The sequence below is a fragment of the Amphiprion ocellaris genome, chromosome 2 (genome assembly GCF_022539595.1).
Source record: "Amphiprion ocellaris isolate individual 3 ecotype Okinawa chromosome 2, ASM2253959v1, whole genome shotgun sequence".
Classification (NCBI taxonomy): Eukaryota; Metazoa; Chordata; class Actinopteri; family Pomacentridae; genus Amphiprion; species Amphiprion ocellaris.
In genome coordinates, this window is record NC_072767.1 from 20,344,165 (window position 1) to 20,365,807 (window position 21,643).

The window sequence follows — 21,643 nt, forward strand, 5'->3', positions numbered from 1 at the left end:
TAAACACAGCTGAACTAGCTGTTGTTGCTGCCTTTGTTTGGAAACGCCATTTTCTCCTTCCTGCACCCTGGTTTCCATGCTTTTTGAAAGATAAATCACACCCTAAAGCAAAATTTGTACCACACTGGAGACCTCTAGGGACTTTCTTTTAATTTTTTGTCTTCTTTAATGAAATAAACAGAGAAATCATGACTTGGCAAAACAGAAGAATAGTTGATAGTGAATTCTGCATTGTAATCCCCATAAAAGAGAGGCTGTGCATGCATATGATACCTGTGTGATGCAGTTGTTCTTTCCCACAAATATTTACAACACCCCAGCACCTCCCAAGTTTCACTTTGTACTGACAACGTACTGTATTTTAGGTAGGTTTTCTTATTAAATGATGAAGAATGTCTCATATGGTGGAGGAGGTTTGTGTTCTTGGGCTGCAGGCATCCATCATTCTGCTGTGCTTTTAACAGTGATGGATTTCACACTTAGTGCAGCTTGAGGTCTGGGCATCTTTGATATTGCTCAGCTTCCCTTGTGAATATTAAATTGTGTTTGCGCATATGTGTATTTAAGGGTTTCATTGATTTAAGGCTCCACAGATGCATGCAGAAGGGAGTTGGTGTGGACATGTTTGCCTTGAAGTGTCACTCTCTGTTTACATGTTACAGTATACCTCCACATCTCCAACCACAGTTGACATATTTGCAGTTTCCCAGTTAAACGGGGCCGTAAATGAATGATAAAGTTAGTTAATTTTGTGTCAGCCAGAGAATATAGATGGTGGTTTTTGCTTTGCTTGCACCTTGGAGCGGTGCTGGTCTTTTAAACATGTTATGTTATTTCCGTAGAAGGTGGGCTAAATGTAGAAATGATCTGTTTATATTCAAAACTTAAGGCAGAGAAGCAAGCAGGGGTCACAGTGTAAGGAAGCTTGTTTGAGAACAAAGCAGCAAAAAGATAGAGAGATGCAGAGAGGACAGAAGGCAGAGAACCTTTTATGTTTGAAGTGAAAACCCAGTCTAGGTCGGTTCCTTTAATTAGCTGCATTTTCATGCATGTACCGCTATAATGAGTTAGTGGAGCGGAGAAGGAAATAGGACTGGAGTTGCGTTAAAGTAAACTGTTACAGCTAACATTTTAATAGAGGTTATTTAATGTGTTTATGTCTCTATATGGGTTTTTGGAAGAGAACAGTGATAATATAGCAATAATACTAATTAAACTCATTACTTACCTTAAGAGAATAATGTTTTTTTAGTGATGCATGTGCTGTACATTATACAGGTTTAAATAAAAATGAAAGTTTCAGAAAGACTTCTTGACCTGTATAATAAAAAAAAAATGCCCATCATGTTACTCTTGTACATAAATTAATCCCCTCTTTACTGCGAACATTTCGCCTCCAGAAATACAGTGGTCATTCACCATATCACAGTTCACTTTTCACGGTGTCACTGTACCGCGGATTTTTAAATTGCATTTGTTATCGTGGATTTTTCGCGATATCGCGGGATTTTGCAGTGTGTAGGTATTTTTAGAAACGTATTATTGTGGCCAGCTGCATTGAAGAACAATGCTGGAGAAAGGATGTCTGCCTTTTATACACTCTGCAACTGGCAGATGCTTTTATTTTGACACATACAGAGATCAACAGTCCAGCAAATGTGGCAGGAAGTCATCAAACACACTACACTTCACACGCACGGTCCTGACAACATAACACTTAACCAAACTAACTAGGCTGCCTAAACCACAAAAACACAATAAAACACAAACGCTACTAACACTGTAACACTAACATAAACCACAATAACGACGTTTAAACCCCAACACACCGAACTCCCATGGTGCATTGCAGCACTACAGTTCAGTCATAGCACCTTCTCTGTGATTGCTACATTATTTTAATTATTTTTGTGATAAAATAAGCATTTTCTAGCCTAATAAATTGAAAGCACTCAAAAAAATATGCAAAAAGTAATGATTAAAACATATGAAAAGAATATTAAATGGAAATAAAATGCGTAGCGTACAGCACTGACCGCTGATTGGCTCAGTGACCGTAGCATCAGTTTAAGTGTCACCATTAATCAATGTCTTATTAACATGTCTGTGTTTCCTTTGTGCAGTTGGCAAAGAAGATCCGGGAGAAGTTCAACCGCTACCTGGATGTGGTGAACAGGAACAAGCAGGTGGTGGAGGCGTCGTACACCGCCCACCTCACCTCACCACTCACTGCAATACAGGACTGCTGCTCCATACCAGCATCCATGATGGAGTGAGTAACTTTCTCTTTAACGCATAGAAAAACACACTTTTCTCTCTATCTTTGTCTCTCTTGTAATGCTTGCACAAAAAAATCTCCACAGGAGTCTCGGTCTCTTGACTGTAAATCCGCCTCCCACTGCTAGCACCTGCACTCGACTCTCTATACATCGCTTTATATTCAAACTGCACACACTAATCCCCATTTCTGCGTTGCTTAAGCAAGTTTTGATCATCCTTAGATTACTTACTGTGTGTAAATCACATCATTTACATCCCTGAGCAGTACTGGCATGCTTCAGCACTTGGCAGCCTTTTTAAACTCTGCCCTTATTTCAGAATCTATAAAATTGCTAGCTGCAGCTTTGCTGCAGTGCACCTCAATAATAAGTTTAATGGGACCAGGAGGGCAGAGAGATGTTGTGTTTTCATAGTTGGCAAAGTTTATAGAGAAGAATCATGCGGTGCCTGCATTGGCATCATCTCAGGTTTGCTAGATATTTCATATTAAAACGTAAATCTAATGTAAATGATAATGACAGAAAACTATTTGCTGCTTGTAGTGATTCTTATAAATATAGTAGACAAAACAATGGAGCTTTGTGGAAAAGGGTTCTCACATGATAATGATATCTATTTTTATGAAACTGGGTGTGGGATTGAATATGTCACATTTAAGTTCTATGCTGAGGGAGTTTAAAACTGGCCTACAGTGTAGAACCAGCTTCTCAGCCAATCATTGACTCCAACAGGCAAAAACACAGTTCAAAGCTGCGCTGGGAGAAAGAGAGAGCGAGCTGCTTTCAGTCCTAATCTACAGAGCAGCAGCTGTCTCTACCCCTCTTCCCCTCTCACTCCATTTCTGTCTGTCTCCCTCTCCTTTATCAGCCGATGTAACCAGTTACTGCTCTCTGAAGTTTTTGCTCTGCAGACTTCACAGGCTGCAAGGTCACCTGTCTTTCCTCCTGTTGTGCAGAAAGGGAGGCTGCTTGGCTCGAGGCCTCTGGCCACCTGTAGCTGAATAACGTGCATGACGTGTCGTACATACGTTGGACACTTGTTCACACACAAACCTGCTGCATTTGTGTTCCAGCAAAACAGTGGTTCCCAACCACCAGGCTGCAGAAAGGTACCAGGCCATGGATCATTTGTTACCGGGCCGCACAGGGAGAAAAAAAAAAACGGTTTACTTTATTTCTGATGGAGTCGGCAGTGTGTTTTATTTATTTTATTTTTTTTAAAGTTATTTTTTTGGCCTTTTTGTTAGCTTTTTATTAGATAGGCGCAGTGAGAGAGAGACAGGAAACAGGGGAGAAGAGTCGGGGGAAGACATGCAGCAAAGGGCCGCGAGCGGGAATCGAACCCGGGCCAGCTGCATCGGGGACCAGCCCCTGACATGGGACGCCTCTTAACGCGTTGAGCTATACGGGCGCCCCGGCAGTGTGTTTTATTTTGAAAAATGACTAGATCATCTCCCTGTCGCTTTCGTCTATGCTTCCCACGCTTGATGTTAAATGAAGTCGTCAGTCTGCCGAAATTAATAAAAAAGAAGTGTCTCTGGAGAGCTTCTTTTAAAAGAGGGAGAGACTTGATGCTGACACAAAAGAAAAATAAGTAAATATTTAGCAACAAGTAATTTTATTTGTTTAGGACTCTTTTTTAAAAAATAAAAATAAATGATCATTATTACTCCGCCAAGGAACGCGGCGGAGTTATGTGACGATCGGCGTACGTTTGTCTCTGTCTGTCTGTCTGTCTGTCTGTCTGTCTGTCTGTTAGCAGAATTGCTCAAAAACGGACAAACGTATTTGTAAGAAATTACAAATACGGCGAAAGGCCAGAAATGACACAAGGACCACCTGATTAGATTTTGGCAGTGATGCAGCTTATAGTCTGGATTCACAGATTTGGTCAAGATTTCTGTATCATTGCCAGATAGCGGCTCAGCATCATTGTAACTATGATAACAAGTGAACACTGCATCAGCTGCCTGCTGACGATCACATGATTGCGATGCTACTACAAATCGACCATTGCGGACTTATCAAGACTTATCTGTTGGAAATCATAACACACGCTTGTGCTCACCACAAGGTAATTTTTTATTTAAGATTTCATCCGTCAGAAATGATACAGCGACTTAGTACCCTTGGCAGAGTACTGGCTTTTCTTGTTTGTTGTGTGCATGATGACCGGTCCGTAGAAAATTGTCTTGCTTGAATCCGGTCCTGGTGCAAAAAGATTGGAGACCGCTGCTCTAAAACCATGGATTTACAGCTATGAGAGACATCTGAGGCAAAAAAAAGCGAGAAAACATTATATAGGACTTGGGTAGAAAAGATGGAATGATGCAGGGGGAGTCACAAGGGTGGTGGTGGACATACCAAACTGAAGCTGACTGTGATAGATCCTTGAACTTCAAAGGACCCTCTTCAGGGGAGGAAAATGCAAAGAGATTTGTTGCGTTCATTTTTGGGTTTATACATAATCGTAAAATACTTCATGGAACTTTATGCAGAATAATTTAGTTCTCCCCTCCTGAGAGCTCTGCATGAGAAAATATCCCAAACAACCTTTGCCTTCTCATTAAAATTAGGATCTGATAAGCTGCTCGCCCTGTATCTAAAACTAGCAGGGGGCTTTATTCGTTGAACATAACAAAATAATTGCTGCTCATTGGTAGTAGCACAGATGTTCAAACTTCTAGAAATAGTTGGATATTTTGGCCATTTTGGGGAATGAGGTCATTTGCCTTTATTGCTGAGAGATGTTAATTTCAGAAAAAAACTAAACAGTCAAGCATATAACTTCCTGTTAAACCACCGTCTGTCTATACAACTCAACTGTACTGGCACCACTGTTTCTAGTCTTTAGGCATAGGTGAGCTAGCGGGCTGCTGAACCCCGCTACATAGTCGGAAGACAGATTATGTACAAATGATTATAAAATTGATTTTTTTTATCTTACTCTCTGTTAAAAAAAAATGGATAACTGTACTTCCCAATATGGTGAATTGCTCCTTTCAGTGCAGAGCAGGAGCCAGGAAGCAAATGACTTCCCATAAAGACTGAAGGATGGCACAGATTGCTTGGCTCTTCCATGCTGCTTAACATGTTGTATCTTATTTATATAAAACAAACACAATCTATAATGTAAAAGCCACAATTTGTGGTTTTACTCTGAGATTCGTTCTGTAATTATTTCTTGGCAAATAGGAGTGACTTCCTGGACACTTGCTGTTAGAGAATAGTTGCCCAACAGCCAACTGAGTGACTTCATACAGTCACTGCAGCCTTATTGATTTTAAGGATGCTCTTTAGTGTATTTCTTTGTGACTGTGGACTGAGCCAGGTTTGCGGTTTCCCTTCGTGCATTCTTTACGTCATGCTTTGCCAGTTTGCTCCTGGTGAAAACTTTACTAGAGTGGTATCGGTCCTTTTTGTTTCATTCTTGGCAAACAACCGAATAACTGTATTTTCCAAACTATTGGCAGTCTTGTAGACCTTTTGAATGTTGCGGAAAAGTACACGCTGGCACAAATACATTGCACAACAATGCATGCTTGGACAGGAGTTAACCCAGATTCTGAGTGGGATTTGAGCTCTGTGTAGCTCACTTCAAAGTGTCCTTCACTAGTCTCAGGCATCAGCTGCTTCTGGGGGTCTCAGTCAGGTCAGCCAGTTTAGATGAGGATCAGGTGGTTCACAGGGTGTCCATGTCTGCTAGCCGTCAAGCTGGCAGGCTATCATTTTGCAGCAAGGCCACCGAGGGCAGTGCTTAGCGCTCAGAGGTATGCTTTAATCACTGCTGGGTATCAACGACAGACTGGACCTGAAAATAGCAAATGTATGTGCCTCGTAGAATTAGTGTGTGTGGATGTGCATCTGTATGTTTATATTTTTAACATGCGATCTCCAGGTGCTCATTTCCACAGTTCTGCTGCTATGCAGTTGTAAAAGTGAGAAGTGTGCTCAGGAGCAGCCCAGATGGCACTTAATGGTCTCATTTCACCGGTAGTTCTCGAGGAGATGAGCTCTAAATGGGCTGTGAAAGCAAAATGCTATTCATCCACATCCTCAAAAGTTCTTTCAAGAGGGAAACAACCAACTGTCTCACCAAAATAGAAGCAAAACATGGCAAGGTGTCCTTAAGGACTGCTGCTGCTGTCTTCAGGCCTGCCCACATCACAGCAGTTTTTGATGGGGCTTTTCTCATGTTTTGGTCATCAACCAGAGTTCTAAAAAATAAATAATCCGAGGTGATGATGGTGCTATGGAAGCATGAGTGTCTGCACCAGATTTCATGGCAAACCATGCAGTTCTAGCAGAGATACTTAACTGGGAACAGCCCTCATGGTGCTTCTTCACTGAAGCAGTTACAGTCTAGACTGCTGTGTCAACAACAATTTCTAGAAATGCTGTTTTCAGCTTTGATCCCATCTATGACAGATTTGGATCTATCATCACTGATCAGAATTTGGTTTTCCAGATTCCCAGAAAAAGAAGACGCAACTTAGGTGTTTGGGAAGGATTTTGTTTTACTATGATATTTTAAAAATCATTGGAAACTTCAATCTACTTCTAATCTATACCAATGGTTGTTTGTGTTTTATGAAACATTTTAGTTGTTCCTGCTTTATTGGATTTTATTAAAGATTTTAAACTTAGAGATCTCCATGACATTGCGTAAGAATGGTTTGAACTCATGTTGTAACCGTATATTTTAGTGTTTTTCTAACACGTCTTATGCTCTGATAAACATCTTTGTGACCAGCATCTAAATTTGGCCAAAAAGATAGAAGCGCAGATGTGTTGATCTTTTTTTTTTTATTGTTCTTGCATCCTGCATGTTTTTGTTTTGTGTTTGTGTGTAGTAGTTGTTCTTGAAGTTCAAATTGTATTTTAGAAGTTTAGTACCTAAAACGCAGGTGGCTCAACTAAAAGTTTACACATCTGTTTTTTTTTTCATTTCTGCAGACACCATGCCTGACAGAAATAGCTGATAATTTGTCGTGTTCCCTCTGGGTTCCTGAACACAACCCCAAATGCCCACCTGGGCTTCAGTGATCACAGGATTGCTATACAATATGTATTAATATCATATGAGGGGTAATATTGCATGATTCCTAATACCTTCACTCATAAATGAAACATAAAGATTAAAAGTAGCATAGTGCTCATGCTTAGCTCCTGTTTCTAAAGAAGAATTCTCACTATCTGAGCTCCTGGCAGATTTACAGTTCAGTTCAACAGTATATGTTCCACCGGTGAGCAGCGACTCAGACTTCACATCAAGCTGATCTTCCTGTTACTCGATCAGCAATACGATGATATCTCTGTCTGCACATTAGAGGAGGCGATGGCAAAGCACCAGGCAGGGTGGGAGGGGGTTTGTTAAAGTGACCCTAACAGGTGTAAATGCTAGACCACTTGCAGATCTTTTTTTTTCTCTCCAAATACCTGCGTTAATGTCAACTTCTTCTTCTTTCGTACTTGACTCTCCTCTTCTTTGTTCCTCTGTCCTCGCCTCTCTTGAACTTTTGCTTTTTTGTCTGCTTAAATTCATTACTCCACCAAGGAATGTGGCGGATTTATGTGACGATCGGTATATGTTTGTCTGTCTGTTGTCTTTCTGTCTGTCTGTTAGCAACATTACTCAAAAACTGACAAACAGATGTGGATGAAATTTTCAGGGAAGGTCAGAAATGACATAAGGACCACCTGATTAGATTTTGGCAGTGATGCGTGTTACAGTCTGGATCCACGGATTTGTTAAAGATTTCTGTATTGCGACATCGTGTCACAGCGACACTGTAGCTATGGCAACAAGTAAACACTGCCTCAGCCGCCTGCCAACGATCACATGATTGCGATCCTACTACAAATCCACCGCTGTGGACTTATCGAGGCTTATCTGTCGGAAATCAACAACTGATTAAATTGTGGGGGTGTTTCAGAGTTCCATCAGTTCCCGTTGCCCGCTACATATTTAGATCATGAGATTTGGTATCCGTACATAACGTACACATGCATAACACATGGTTGTCCTCACCACAAGGTAATTTTTTATTAAAGATTTCATCTGTTGGAAATGATCCAATGACTGAGCAGCCTTGGTGGAGTACTGCGCTCTCTGGGTGCTTTTCTTGTTTATTCATTGCTCTATCTTTTGTAATTTCCCTTTCATCCTCCTCAATCTTCACCTTCCTGCCACCTTTTCCCCACTTCTCACATCCTTGATTTATATTATGTCTGTCTGTCTGTCTGTCTGTCTGTCTGTCTGTCTGTCTGTCTGTCTGTCTGTCTGTCTGTCTGTCTGTCTGTCTGTCTGTCTGTCTATCTGTATAGGTTAAAACATTTTTTTTTACCCCTTCGAAGTTGAATCTTAAGAATCTCAGGTATTATTCAACTTCCCAGTTAAAAGTATAGCAAGATTTTATTGATTTTTTTGCGTATTTTCATCATAGCGCTGTTTTTTCAACCTTCCAATACATATTTGATGTCAGTTCCACAGTCTTTTTTTTTTTTTTTTGCCAAATAATAGTTTTAGGATTTAGAACTTACATGTGCAAACACACCAATAAATTAGTTATTTGGTGCAGCCTTGAACTGAACCAGTAAATAGTTTCCCCAGTATTGGTTTCCCCCAGCATATGAATACAGTCACTCGGTAAGATAAGTTAAAAACTAGTGCTTATTAAGGACCAGATGTCATTTTCACTGAAGAGTAATGTATTAATAAACAGTGCAGTCACAAAAAAATCTAATAATCCGCCAAAACCTTCTACAGAAAATGCCAATTCAGGTAAAGTGTGCAATACTGATGTGGCTAGATGACAGGAGCCCATTTCCCATTCATGGATGTACACAGTCATACTTAAAATCCTTTAAAACAGCGGCGATGAAACATTTAGTCTTTATCTCCAAGAAGGTGTCAGACTCTAAAAACAAACCCTACACACTGATGAACATTTAAGCCTTGCTAGTTATTGTGGTCTGTCATCTGTTGCCACTATGCGTGCAGACACACAGCTATGCAGCTAAAACACAGTCCCATTAAATGTAGGAGACAGCAGTTGGCCTCGTTTACTGGGAGCAATTGTGGTACTGTGTAAACAACATATTAAATTACGCAACAGTGTGTGCAACAGTGTGTGGTTTAATCCCGCTTTGATCATATTTGGGATATGACGTTTCTATGGAACACAAAGAAATCTGGCTCTTCAGGTCCCTGTCATGGTATACATGATAAAGACTAGATACCAGTCACTGATTACTACATGCCTGTTTTATTTACCTACAAACACACATTGGCAAATTTGAATCCCTTAATTTGTCTTGTAACTATTAACCTGAAGTTAATTTAGCTGTGACTGTTGTCTTCACTTGTTCCCCTGTGTCTGTTTGGAAACTGGCATCCTTTCCTCTACAGGTTTAAGTAGGTCTGAATAACTAAATATGTTTAACTTTGTACCAAAAGACAAATGTAGTGTCTTCATTGTTCATAAATTGAGAGGTTTTTGCAGCAGCCATTGTTTTACGTTTCTTCTATGTCACTTGGCAGAGGTTAAAAACCTAGATAAAATGTATGTATGGAACAGTATTCTGGTTACTTCGAGGGAACCCAGCTCCTAAAGTGACAGGAAACAAAAAGCAACATAACGAGAAAAGCTTTGTTTGGATTTATCAAAGCTAGAATAAGTCAGAATACTCATGTCCATGTAACTTGACACTCAGTAGTGAGCAGTAAATTGAGCTTTTGGACTAATTCACTAATCAGTGATATTTTGGATCATCAGTGTCAGTTGTTGCAACTGGACACTCAAATAAAATGAAGGGCCACAAAGTGCTGCACTGAACCATAAATGCCATATCACTGACAGCCCTGGGTCAGTTACACCAACTGGTGTGTCGGCAGTAGTTGCTACTAGCAACATAAAGTTCAACTGAAACAAATAAGTAGTTGCAGAAAAGCCTGCATGATGTTGAAAAGTTGATGCAACAAAAGCAGTACAGTTCTCTGAAGCATCTAGTGTCCAGAAACCCTAACAAAAAACTCCTTATTTGACATCATGCTGTATTTGCTTGCACACATTTTGATTAGTGATACCCAGAGGCCTCCTGACTACCAGGGGCCTCGCCCTCGGGTCAGCTTCGGCTGAGTAAAGCCCCTGGCCTATGGCCCCACTGCTACAGTCTGTAATCTGCCCATGATGATGCCCACAGCCTGGTTAATCCTCTTTTAAATTGGAGTTATGGTCTGTCTGAGCTGCATGGAAGACCCCCTCCCCTCTCCCTGTTCAGATAGGAGGTGTCTGTCCCATCATTATCTGTAACTTTCTGAAACCACCATCACACATTCACACCCACTTCATACCATGATTTGCCAGCTGTGAGGACATGAGAGAGGAGCTGGTTTTTCATGCTACTCTAATTATTTGTGGCACTCTTTATGTTTACAATGCAGCACTATTAATACCTCTACATTTTGAAACCAATTCTTCTAACACTGCTCTCCTCATGTCTATGAAGACCAATTTGAAACAACTATGAACACACTGTTTTACTGACATGCTCTGACAGCATGTCCTCAGCACTAATTCTGACAGTGCATAATTTAATCCTTACTTTCCTCAGTGCTTTGACTAGTGGATAGTCAGATTTCAGGTACATTGATAAGCCTTTATTCTGGCGTCAATAAACCCGAATAAAGCTTTTCTCGTTATGTTGCTTTATGTTTCCTGTTACTTTAGGAGCTGGATTCTCTCAAAGTAGCCAGAATACTGTTGCATGCATGCATTTTATCCAGGTTTCTAACCTCTCCAGGCATGACAAGTGACACACAAGAAATACAAGTTATCATTACAAACTGGCTACAGATTCAGCTATTCAATTCCTGGGTCATGTTTTGAGACATTTTCACATTTTCTTATCAACTATTTTCCACACATTTATATATTTTTAATAAGTGATGAACTGAAACTGTACAGTTGTACAGTATGATACAGTAAATACAGTAATCTGACAATAAAGCAGTGTTTTTTTTTAAAAAGTATGTTATGTTGCCACTGTGTTAGATTTTTTTAAGGCTTTGTTGATGTGAACAGTGTTTTGGATGGTTCTATTTTGCTGCTAATACTTTGTCCACCCTGTTTTACTATAAAAGAGATCAGAATATTCACAGTATCTCTCAGTTTAATGCAGTCATTGCAGTGCAGAAGCACAGGAACACCATCCGCTGTATCTTTTTCTCAGTTCTCTCTTCTTGTGTAGATTGCTAGACACCAAACTATTTCACAAAATCCATTCTGCATATTGACACTACAGATCAAATCTGCTTGGCTGTAATCCAGATCCCTGAAAGGCCTTCTTCAAGCGCTCTCAGTTCTCCATCTAGCATGTTGCCTGCTTTACCCCTGCTACCTCCAAGGGGCATTAGAAATGGTTTTACTCTTGACTTTAGGGCTCACGCAACAGCAAGCCTCTTCAAGGTAATTGTTCTCACTGGGCTGTCTGACTGGTGGAGGACTGCCTCCTCTGTAGAAATACATGATTCTTGCAGCAGGGTGCAGCTTAGTATTATGGATTTTCTAAACAGTGAATTGCTGGTAACTGCTGAAAACAACAGGTGCTGCCTTATGTAGAAAAGCCCACCTATTTCACTCTGGGCTTTCATCCTGGGATACAAGCAAAGAAGAAATGTCAGATTTCAACATATATTCAGAAAAAATAACAATTTGTTATAAGTGCTGTCCATTAGTTGAATTATCTTCGGGACCATATCTAATGACTGCAGAGACTCTCCTTTTGGGAGGTATGGTGATTATGCAAGCAATCCTTGGATACATTATTAATATGTATGTTCTATGTGAGAATAATTTAAAAGCATTGGGCTGTGTGAAGTCTTCTAACATGTATGGATGATAGTGTGCAATGAAACTATTATTTTTACATTCAGTAAATCAAGTCGTGTGTGTATGTGTAGTTTTTAAGTGTGCGTTTGTGTCTGTTGAGTCCAGCCTATTTGTGAAACAGATTTCTCTGCGCTCATTAAGATGCCTGATCAGACTCGAAGCTCTCCTCCCTTCTCTCTCTCTCTCTCTCTCTCTCTCTCTCTCTCTCTCTCTCTCTCTCTCTCTCTCTCTCTCTCTCTCTCTCTCTCTCTCTCTCTCTCTCTCTCTCTCTCTCTCTCTCTCTCTCTCTCTCTCTCTCTCTCTCTCATATGTTATTTGATGTGGAATTCAAAGCGGCTGCAAATGTATTTTTTATCTGGCACACATTTTGCTGAGCGTCCTGCCCACCCCTTCCATGCAGAGTGGGTTGAAGGAGAATAGTAATGACTTTGGCCTTATGGGACTCTAAATGAGTGAAGTTCAAATGCAGCCTGTACATCACAGCACCTGTCAATCAAACCGGCCAGCGCCAGGTCTGCAAGCAGAGGGAGCCAAAGAGTGTGTAGCGTGTGTGAGTGTTCACGTGTGCACATGTATGTCTGTATGTTGCTCAGCCAGAGGGGGGAGGAGGTTGTAGTTTTGGAGGAATGGAAGGATCAAAGCGCCCAGGCTTGGTGCAGTGCAGAACAGCCTGCTCCTCTGCATACCTCCCCCCCTTTTGTGGGTTGTGGAAACCAGGTTTCACTGTCAACAGCGGTGTAGCATATTTTAAAATAACAGTTTCTGGGGGTTTTTTTGCTGATGCTCTACACTAAAATAAAATACTGAAAACCAGTATGTCATGTGTGATGTTTGTAGAAAGGCCAGTGTGCTAAAGATGTGCTGATTACGATTCGTGTCTCATTTTTTTGACACCTCTTTAACACTTTTGAGTGTGTGCACGCTCAAGGCCAACACTGTATAACTGAGCTGCATCTTTCATATCACACCAGATCTCCTTGTGGAGGCCAGTCAAAGAGGCAGCCAAGCAGCTGTGCCGGAAGTAATGACTGACAAGAGTTTTTAATTGTAGCTGGTTCATTGAAAGTTCATTGTGATTGCAGATAATGGAAATGCTGCGGGTCTTCTTCTCTCTCAAAGTGTATAACTGACATTAGAGATATACACCAAACAGGCACAACACTAAAACCACCTGCATTGTATGGAATAGGTTCCACCTCTGTCACCAAAACAGCATTGGCAGAGTATCCTTTGGGTCCTGTGGTTGTGTCCTTGGGATGTAGGGAGTTTAAAGGCCAGATCAACACCTTGGGCTCTTTGTTGTGTTCTTGGAGCTGTTCTTGAACAGTTTTTGCAGTGTTCCAGGGTGCTTTGTCCTGATTGTGGAGGACACTGCTGTCAGGCTTGGTCTACAGCAGTGTTTAGGTGGATGGTATCTGTCAGAGTAACATCCACATGAAGGCCAGAACCCACATTTTTCCAGCAGAAGATTGCATTGTAACAAGATGATCGATGTTATTCGCATCATTTGTTAGTGGTTTTAGTGTTGTCGCTGATCATTGTATCCCAAATGCTAACAGTGACGAGTGATCATTGTAAGTACAATTTTTAATCGTACGAAGAGGCAGATCTTCATGTATGCTGACCTGAACTTAACCCTTGATGTTCATAGAACTGGGCAATAATTATAGTACTAAACGATTTGGACAGAGCTTTTTTTTTTTTTTTTGGCAACTACATCCAGATGCTGCATATGGTAAAATCGCTCTTATTTTATTGCACGTTTTGATTTATTAATTTTTTTTATGTTACCTCAGACGGTTTCATGAACTTCTCCTCTCAGCGTCTTTCCTCTCACTCTCTTCTTTCAGGTCTTAAGGAGATGAATCAGACTTTACTTGTACTGGACTGGTTCTGACCCACATTTTGATGCCTGTCTGCCTTTGCTGATTAATTGTGTTTCTCTTAATAAGCCATTCAGTGTTGTTGGGGAGGAGGAACCGTTTAGTCACAGGCTTAAATCCTGTAACTCATTAAATGCTGGAGTCGATGAAAATGCCACACAAGCTTGAGTACAATAGACCAAGCAAACAATTCTTCTACGTGAGGTCTTTGTTTAAAGGCTGGCTTGGTGGATGTAAATGTTTAAAGCAATCATCTTCAATTTTTGTCTCGGAGCCCACCCTCCATTCTCCTTCCACTTTCATCTTCTCATATGCCATATGTAGAACGCAACTCTAAACCGGGCAGTAGGAGGACCTCTGACTGTCAGCAGCGGTGTTTAGTGGTCTTAGTTTCTGAAAGACTCCATCCTGTACCATCTAATTATGCCATCATTGTAACTGTATATAGGAAGAGATTATGAAGGGCATGCAGTATTTTATTTAAATTTTTACAGCTGCAGTTTTGCTCATTTGTAGTTTTCTCGACTTAGAAAATGAAAGGGCGGCAGCAGAGTTTTCGGAAATGGTCTAAACTGCGTTAACATGTGGGAGAACTTTGGCAAAATCAATAAACTGCTGTTCATCTTAATAGGTTTTCTACATCAAACAAGCTTCCAGGTCTCTAGGGTGCTTTATGTGTTACCTAATCCAGGGAATAAATTGAATCCCTACCAAAAATGTGTTCCTTAAGCAGCAGGCTGTGTCCCCCCTGAACACTGTCTGATCCTTATCATTGTCCTTTCATTAGGACTACTAATGTATCATCACTATCCATGCACATATGGTAAATTATCCAGTTCTGCTAATATACACTGTAGCCACAACAAAACAATATCTTACTAGTGATATCAAAGATTTTGCTCCAAATCCACTGTTGCTCAAGTGACAAATAGGAAACGAGAACCTAAAAGCAAAGTTTGACTAAGACAGAGACAAAATTTTTGACACATGAATCATGTCATTAAGTTAAGCAGGCAGCCGCTCTCACGGTTGCATTCGTATGCATTCAGGGAACTGGGCATTAGCTTTGTTGGGAGAAAAAGCAGAATTCAAGCAGTTTCCATGGAAAGTATTATTCACGAGCCGTAACTTTGGCTTCAGTTTGAGGTCTGGGCAACAGATGATACAGTTAATGATACAATTTAGCTCATATGAAACAAGTAGGGTCCATTAGTTTCAGCAGATGTTTCATGTTATTTCATTAACTTCATGCTTTCACATATATTTTACTAATAGCGTAAGTCGTGTAGCTTTAGTCCATGACCTTATTACTGAAAACATACTCATTGCTATAAAGTCAGAGGTATGTCCAAACCTGCGAGTTTGGGTTTATATTCAATCAAACTGCCGAGCAGTAAATCTGTTAGTGCTGAGAGAAAATCCAGTGCTGCTCCACCAACAAATGAGCTGGACACGCTCTATAAATTCTCAAACGTTGCCTGTTTGTGTGTGTTTAGGTTTGATGGAAACTTCAATACCAACGTCTCTAAGACCATCTGCTGTGACAGACTTTCCCCCACCGTCAACAGCCGAGCTTTCAACCCCGGACGAGACCTCAACTCAGGTTTGTTAGACACACACACACACACACACACACACACACACACACACACACACACACACACACACACACACACACACACACACACACACACACACACACACACACACACACACACACACAGAAAGCACATACACACCAGATGGATGAATTGTCATTTGCTAATATGTAAACTGACCTGGTTTAACGAATGAAACACGAACATGGAGCTTGGACCATTTAAACTTAAATCCCCTTTTTTGAATGTATATGAAACAGCAATAATTTAACAGCAGTTGCCTCAGCGACCGGTTTTTAATTAAGAAATTGTATTATCTTTTGTATCCTCCCTGGCTTCTGAAGTGCTGGAAAATAGAGGACATTGATCTGAGACTAAAATAAAAAGCTGTACGTGTCCAAGGAGATGTTTTTATAGTCTCTCCTGTGCTCCCTCACTCTCGCTTTCTTTCTTTTTTTCTTTCAGTCTCCTCTGCTTTCTCAGCCTTTGATTTTAAAATGCTTTTTTATAGCCTGAGATCAAATGCACTCTGTTTGACTTTGAATTCTTGTCTGCAATTGTATTCAGGTTGGATGTGTGTTTTTATCGTCCTGTTGTCAAAGGCTTTTTAGTTCTTTGTGTCTGTTCTCACTTTACCTTAAATGGAAGTTGTGTCAGTTCACAAAAATCAGCCTTATTCATATTGTAAGGGTGTATATGCTGAATGTAACCTCAACATCCTCCTTGCAAAACATGTGAGTAGGAGCAATGGAAAATGGTCTGATGTCTTTCTCGCTCCTCCCTCAATACATTTATTGAGGTTGCAGATTGCATAAGCACGTTGCAGAATATTACCATGCAAAACCCACATGTCTGCACCACACATGTTGGTCTGCATCTGATTAAGACAAAAATTGACAAAAATGACTAAAAGCAGGCAAAGTCCAACTTTCCCCTGCTGGTTTTTCTCTTCTTCTGCCATCTCTCGGTTAGCCGTGTGCTCCTCCTGCTTCCAGCAGAGGAATATCAAGCTGCACTACATGCATTTATGACACACACATGTTGCATTTCCCAGAATAATGAACTTCCTTCCCTGTGTGTCATAACTTACCAGTTTCAGTTCCATGCATATTGTAAATTACTGACAGTTCTCTCCAGGCACTTGTGTCTGTTGAAATTAAAGAAAATTCTTCCATTCCCTGTATCATTGTTGAAATTGTGCACGTTTTTGTCACATTGGAAGATTGCTGCCGAATTTACCAATCCTGCAAACACTAGTGCATTTACAAAGACAATCCAAACAAAAATCTATCTGCAAACTCCACTGATATTTTTCTTTGTTAAAGACTGTTTCCTTATATGCATACCTCATCAGGCTGCATTCCCCCAATAGTAATTACTGTTCCAAGTAGAGTTCTCCAGCTTAAGACACCAAAATTATGTTTTTTTTAAACTAATACAAGTGTTTTACAGAATAGTAGGAAACATGAAATCCCACTGAATTTTGGAATTAAAAAGCTGCACAAGTACACTTTAACCTTATTTTTTAATCTTTTTTTTTTTGCTATTTTGGTGCAGTAATCCCAGATGAACTATGTAAGAACTTGCAGGAATTGCTTAAAGGATTCAGATTTGAAGCATGCCAAACACTATCCTCTTTTATTACACCAGAGATATTGCCCCATCTTGCCTCTTTCTATATACAGCCTCTATCATCATTTGCTCTTCCTCTGTCATCCCATCTCTGCCCCCACCTCACAGTTTTTTTCCCCAGATATCCCCTGTCTGCAAACTATTCATAATGACTGCCATTCATAACACATCACCATCGGCGGGGTTTTATTTTCCTTACAAGCCAGTCACGGCGAGTTCAAGTTACCCCTCTGCCTCCCCTCTCCTCTGCCTGTCCCTCACACTCAGCCCTCCTTGACCCCCACACTCCCAGTGTATTCATTCTCTCCCATTTGTCTCAGCCCAGTCTAAACAAGCAGCTACAGAGGGGAGGGAGGGAGGGAGGGAGGGAGTGGGTGAGAGAGTGAGGGATAATTGAGAGGGAGAGAATGATGAATGAAAGGAAAGGAGGGAGGGGGTGAGAGCTGATTGAAATGGAGTAATTGTATCAAGACTGCATTGTATTTCTTCCATCTTCTCCCCTCTCGTCTTCCATTTTACTTTTTTTGGGCGGTGAGGAAGAGTTGGTGGATGTGGGCACCATCAATACTGTTACCAGCAGGTGGGAGTGGATAGATGCAGTAGATAGATGAAAGGTGACTGAGGCGGAGTGGTGTGTGATTACAGCACTAGTTTGATCTGTCCTCTCTCTTCCATCAAGTTATTTTCTTTTTTGCACCCCTCTTCTCGAGAATTCTCAGCAATTTCTATAATTCAGAGATGATGCGACCTCCAGCTTGCGCTTATATGAATTTCCTCTCTATCCATCATACCATTTACCATCATCATTTAATGGATTCCAAATGGTGCAAATGTACATACTTAACCTTTTTAGCTACTTGAGCTTCAACTTCAGGCTGAAATACCACTGAAAACCATGTCAAGCTATATTTGACAAGCTGGGAAACAGAACTTTCAAATTCAGTAAACTCACTTACGTCTTGTCCTGTTACAGCACACAAACACAAGCCAGGAGAATCCTATTTGACCCAGTTGCACTTTGTGTTTAGTAGGGGTGGGAGTCTTTGGGCACCTCACGATTCGATAATGATTAGGATTCAGAGGCTACGATTCGACTGTAAAACGATTATTGATGGAAGTGAGTTACATGGCTTTTCGTGTTTGTTGCGCTGCCAAAGTATTTTGTTTTAGTGTGACACAGCTTATTATATAACGTGGCTCTTGCTCAGTTCGCTTCCACCATCAGCGTTGTAGAAGCCGAAGCGTTTCCACACGTCTGCTTTTAAATTATTAGGAGCTGTTTGGAGCTCACGGCGAGGTGGGTGGCAGTCAGCCATGTTTGTTTTCCTCTGTCCGCTCCAAGTGCGCATCCCAAAGTGTCTCCAAGATGACGCATACAGCGCTTCTTAGCTCCGCATTATTTAGAACCTTCTGTATTACGTCCACGTCCGAATCGCGATGCATCTAAAACACCCCCAATGTTTAGTGTTAATAGCAAATGTTAGCTTGGTCTCACACTTAACTACAATTGGTAATGTGGTAGATTGTGTTTGTTTAACATCCATCTTACCATTGTCATTGGGTCTCATTCAGTCATATATGTTTAGAAGTAACCATACTTTGTACCGAAAATAAGAAAAGTGAGTGCTGTCAGATTTGTTGCACGTGTGCATCGGTCACTGTTGTTCTTGCCACCGCATGCATAGTGAACCACAATTATTCTGAACTGATAGGTGCATGCTTGCTATTACAATTGGAACGCTGTCTCACCCTCATTTCCTATGTAAGGAAATATGTTTGCCTCAAGGTGCATTATGGAAAAAGTGGTGAAATTACTCTAAGAAGGAAGCATGGTCCTTAAAGCATAAAATCAAAAGAATTTCACAAATGAAGAAATAAAACAATCCAAGTCGGAAGCCAGAAACGGCAGACTTTTTTATGAAGTGTTTCCTCTGGAGTGATGACAGTAAAAAAGATGAGGCTTGTGCTGCAATAACTGAGGCGATGGACGATGTGTCTACTGAGACTGTGACTGACTGTGGTTCAGATAAAAACAAAATGATTTGACATTAAGTTGATGCAAAAAAAGTGTTTCATTTGTTCCAGAAAAATGTAGATATAGTCCAGCTACAGTATAGTAGCCTACATAGTTGCATTAATAGCTGCAATTTTGGAACATATTGAAGTTTCCAGCATGGGAAAGTCAGTTATTTCAGCAGTAGTGTTCAGTTTGCCATTTTAAAATTTGGCATTTATACTTACTATCATTAAAGTGGCTGTATTAAATCATGGCAAGCATGAACTGTAGCCCTGTTAAGAGGTCCAACATTTGGTTGGTCTAGTTGTGACTCCATTCCAGGAGGAATGCCAAAAGCTGTTGTTACGTTGTGAAGGACACAACACCATCCTGCACACCTTTCAGGGTCAAAAGAAGTTTGCCTCCAGATGTGTCCAAACATATCCAACGGCCCATCTGCATTCCAATTGGTAGTATTGATGGAAATAACCGGTCATAATAGGTCAAGCTAATAAAAACTGTTAAAACCAAAAAGTACATTCTCATATACTCCATTATAAGGTGGGACTGAGAAACTTAGGTTTTGCGGTTGGATATTTTAATCATGACAGTAGTCGACGAGGATGAAAGGGCAGCAGTTTTATTAGTAAAGTAACACTTAAATACTTTCATCTACTACAGTAACTTTATTGATTGTGGTTTTGATATGCTATGCATTTAGATAAAAACAAATCTGTGAATGCGTTTTCAAACACAGCCAGGCCTTCATCACTTGTGTGTGCATGGTCAGAGACAGCTCTGATTTCAGATGAGGACATATTGATGAATCTCAGATTTGTGCATCAAATGTTCAAACGGACAAGTTAACTGCATATTTGCGTGTACATACTGAAGGTGTTAGCATTTAGCTCAGAGTACTGTTTTGCCCTCCCTGCTGAGTCCTAGTGTTATATATGCATTTATACATAAAGAAAACAGAAATACACAGGGAAGTGCTGTAATGACGCCATACATTCATATCAGCATTTCTAAACAAATTCTTACCTCGTTGGTAATGAAGTTGATTTAGAACATCTTTTCCGTTCTCTAGATTTAAATGACTCTGTTAACACTCTCTTTTGCGGAGTGAAACAGCAGAACGGCTACAAGTGTGCAATCTCTAGTGCTCTTAAAAGAAAACTGTTTAAGTAGGTCAGAATGAGAATGCACTTGGGTGGCACTAGAAGTAGATACTTCTGACATTTCTGCAATCTGTGAATCATTCTCCACTAGAAAGCGATACTTAAAGCTGTGCATTTGGTGTGTTTATGTATGTATGTTGCTGCAGATATATCAAAGCAGGTCATTTGCAGATAGTAGTAAGCTTGGAGGAAATGGGTGTCATTTGGGTCCTATTTCTTGGCTTGACCATCTGTTTCTGAGAAGATCTAAACATTGGTGGCAGAATAGAGCACTGTAGCCTGACAGATGTATACAGAGCCCTTCTTCCACTGTCAACACAACTGAGTGGTTCCTGTTTATACGAGCCTCTGAGATGGATGGAGTGACTAGGCAGGGATGATGTATGATGGGCAAACCTGCTGTGTCTCAAAAAAGTACTACTTTGCCAAGTAAATGTAGCCAGGGGTGCTTTTTTGGTGCCGTTTATAATGTTTGGCAGTTGGACGATTTCACAGTAGTTCTGTGATTTATCAATTTGTATGTAACTTGCTTTGGATTTTGGTATTAGCTGACTTTGTTGGCCTGTGATTTTCCATCCCACCCACAGTAAAAAAATAAGCTTCGTCTTGTAGCTGGAAGGTTGGAAAAGGTCAAAGCAGGTTCTCTTTAGTAGGTGATTAATTCAATGTGATCACAAGCCAAGAACCACATTCTGGGACTATTCAGACCTGGCTGACATGTAAGGATGGTAGTTAGTCTGGCAGAGACCGTACGTAATTAAGAAGATATTTGAAATCCTATTCTAGGCCATGGAAACCTCCATCCAAATAATAACAAATAGTCAGTTAAATGGTAAAGTTGCTGGTGAAGACTTGCAGACAAAGCAATGAATATTTATTGGGACTAAGAAATTAAACATTCTAGCATCTGGGTGAATAAAACCACACCTTTTTAAAAAAATGTTATTTTATTCTAACATACAAGACTAGATTCATTTCTAGCCAAAAAATATTCATAAAAATTGATGCAGTTACATAAAACAAACATGTATTTGAAATTGCAGTTTGTATGATCTCCATGTAGCTATCATGTTTCCTAATGTTTTCAGACTGCCATCAAGTTTGCTATCCTATAAGGATTGTCAGTGTGCAATAATAGGATTATAGTTGCTTTAGCTTGTAGTTTGATTAGTTTTGATTGA

General features: G+C 40.4%; 1 protein-coding gene across 1 annotated transcript in view; it reads left to right on the top strand.

Moving 5' to 3' along the window:
• cachd1 (cache domain containing 1) overlaps positions 1-21,643 on the top strand; it is a 103,565-nt gene that overhangs the window by 43,769 nt on the left and 38,153 nt on the right. Inside the window, exons 3-4 of the mRNA XM_055018731.1 lie at positions 2,124-2,272; positions 15,552-15,658. Coding sequence (XP_054874706.1) covers positions 2,124-2,272; positions 15,552-15,658 — 256 coding nt within the window. The remainder of the gene's footprint in view (positions 1-2,123; positions 2,273-15,551; positions 15,659-21,643) is intronic.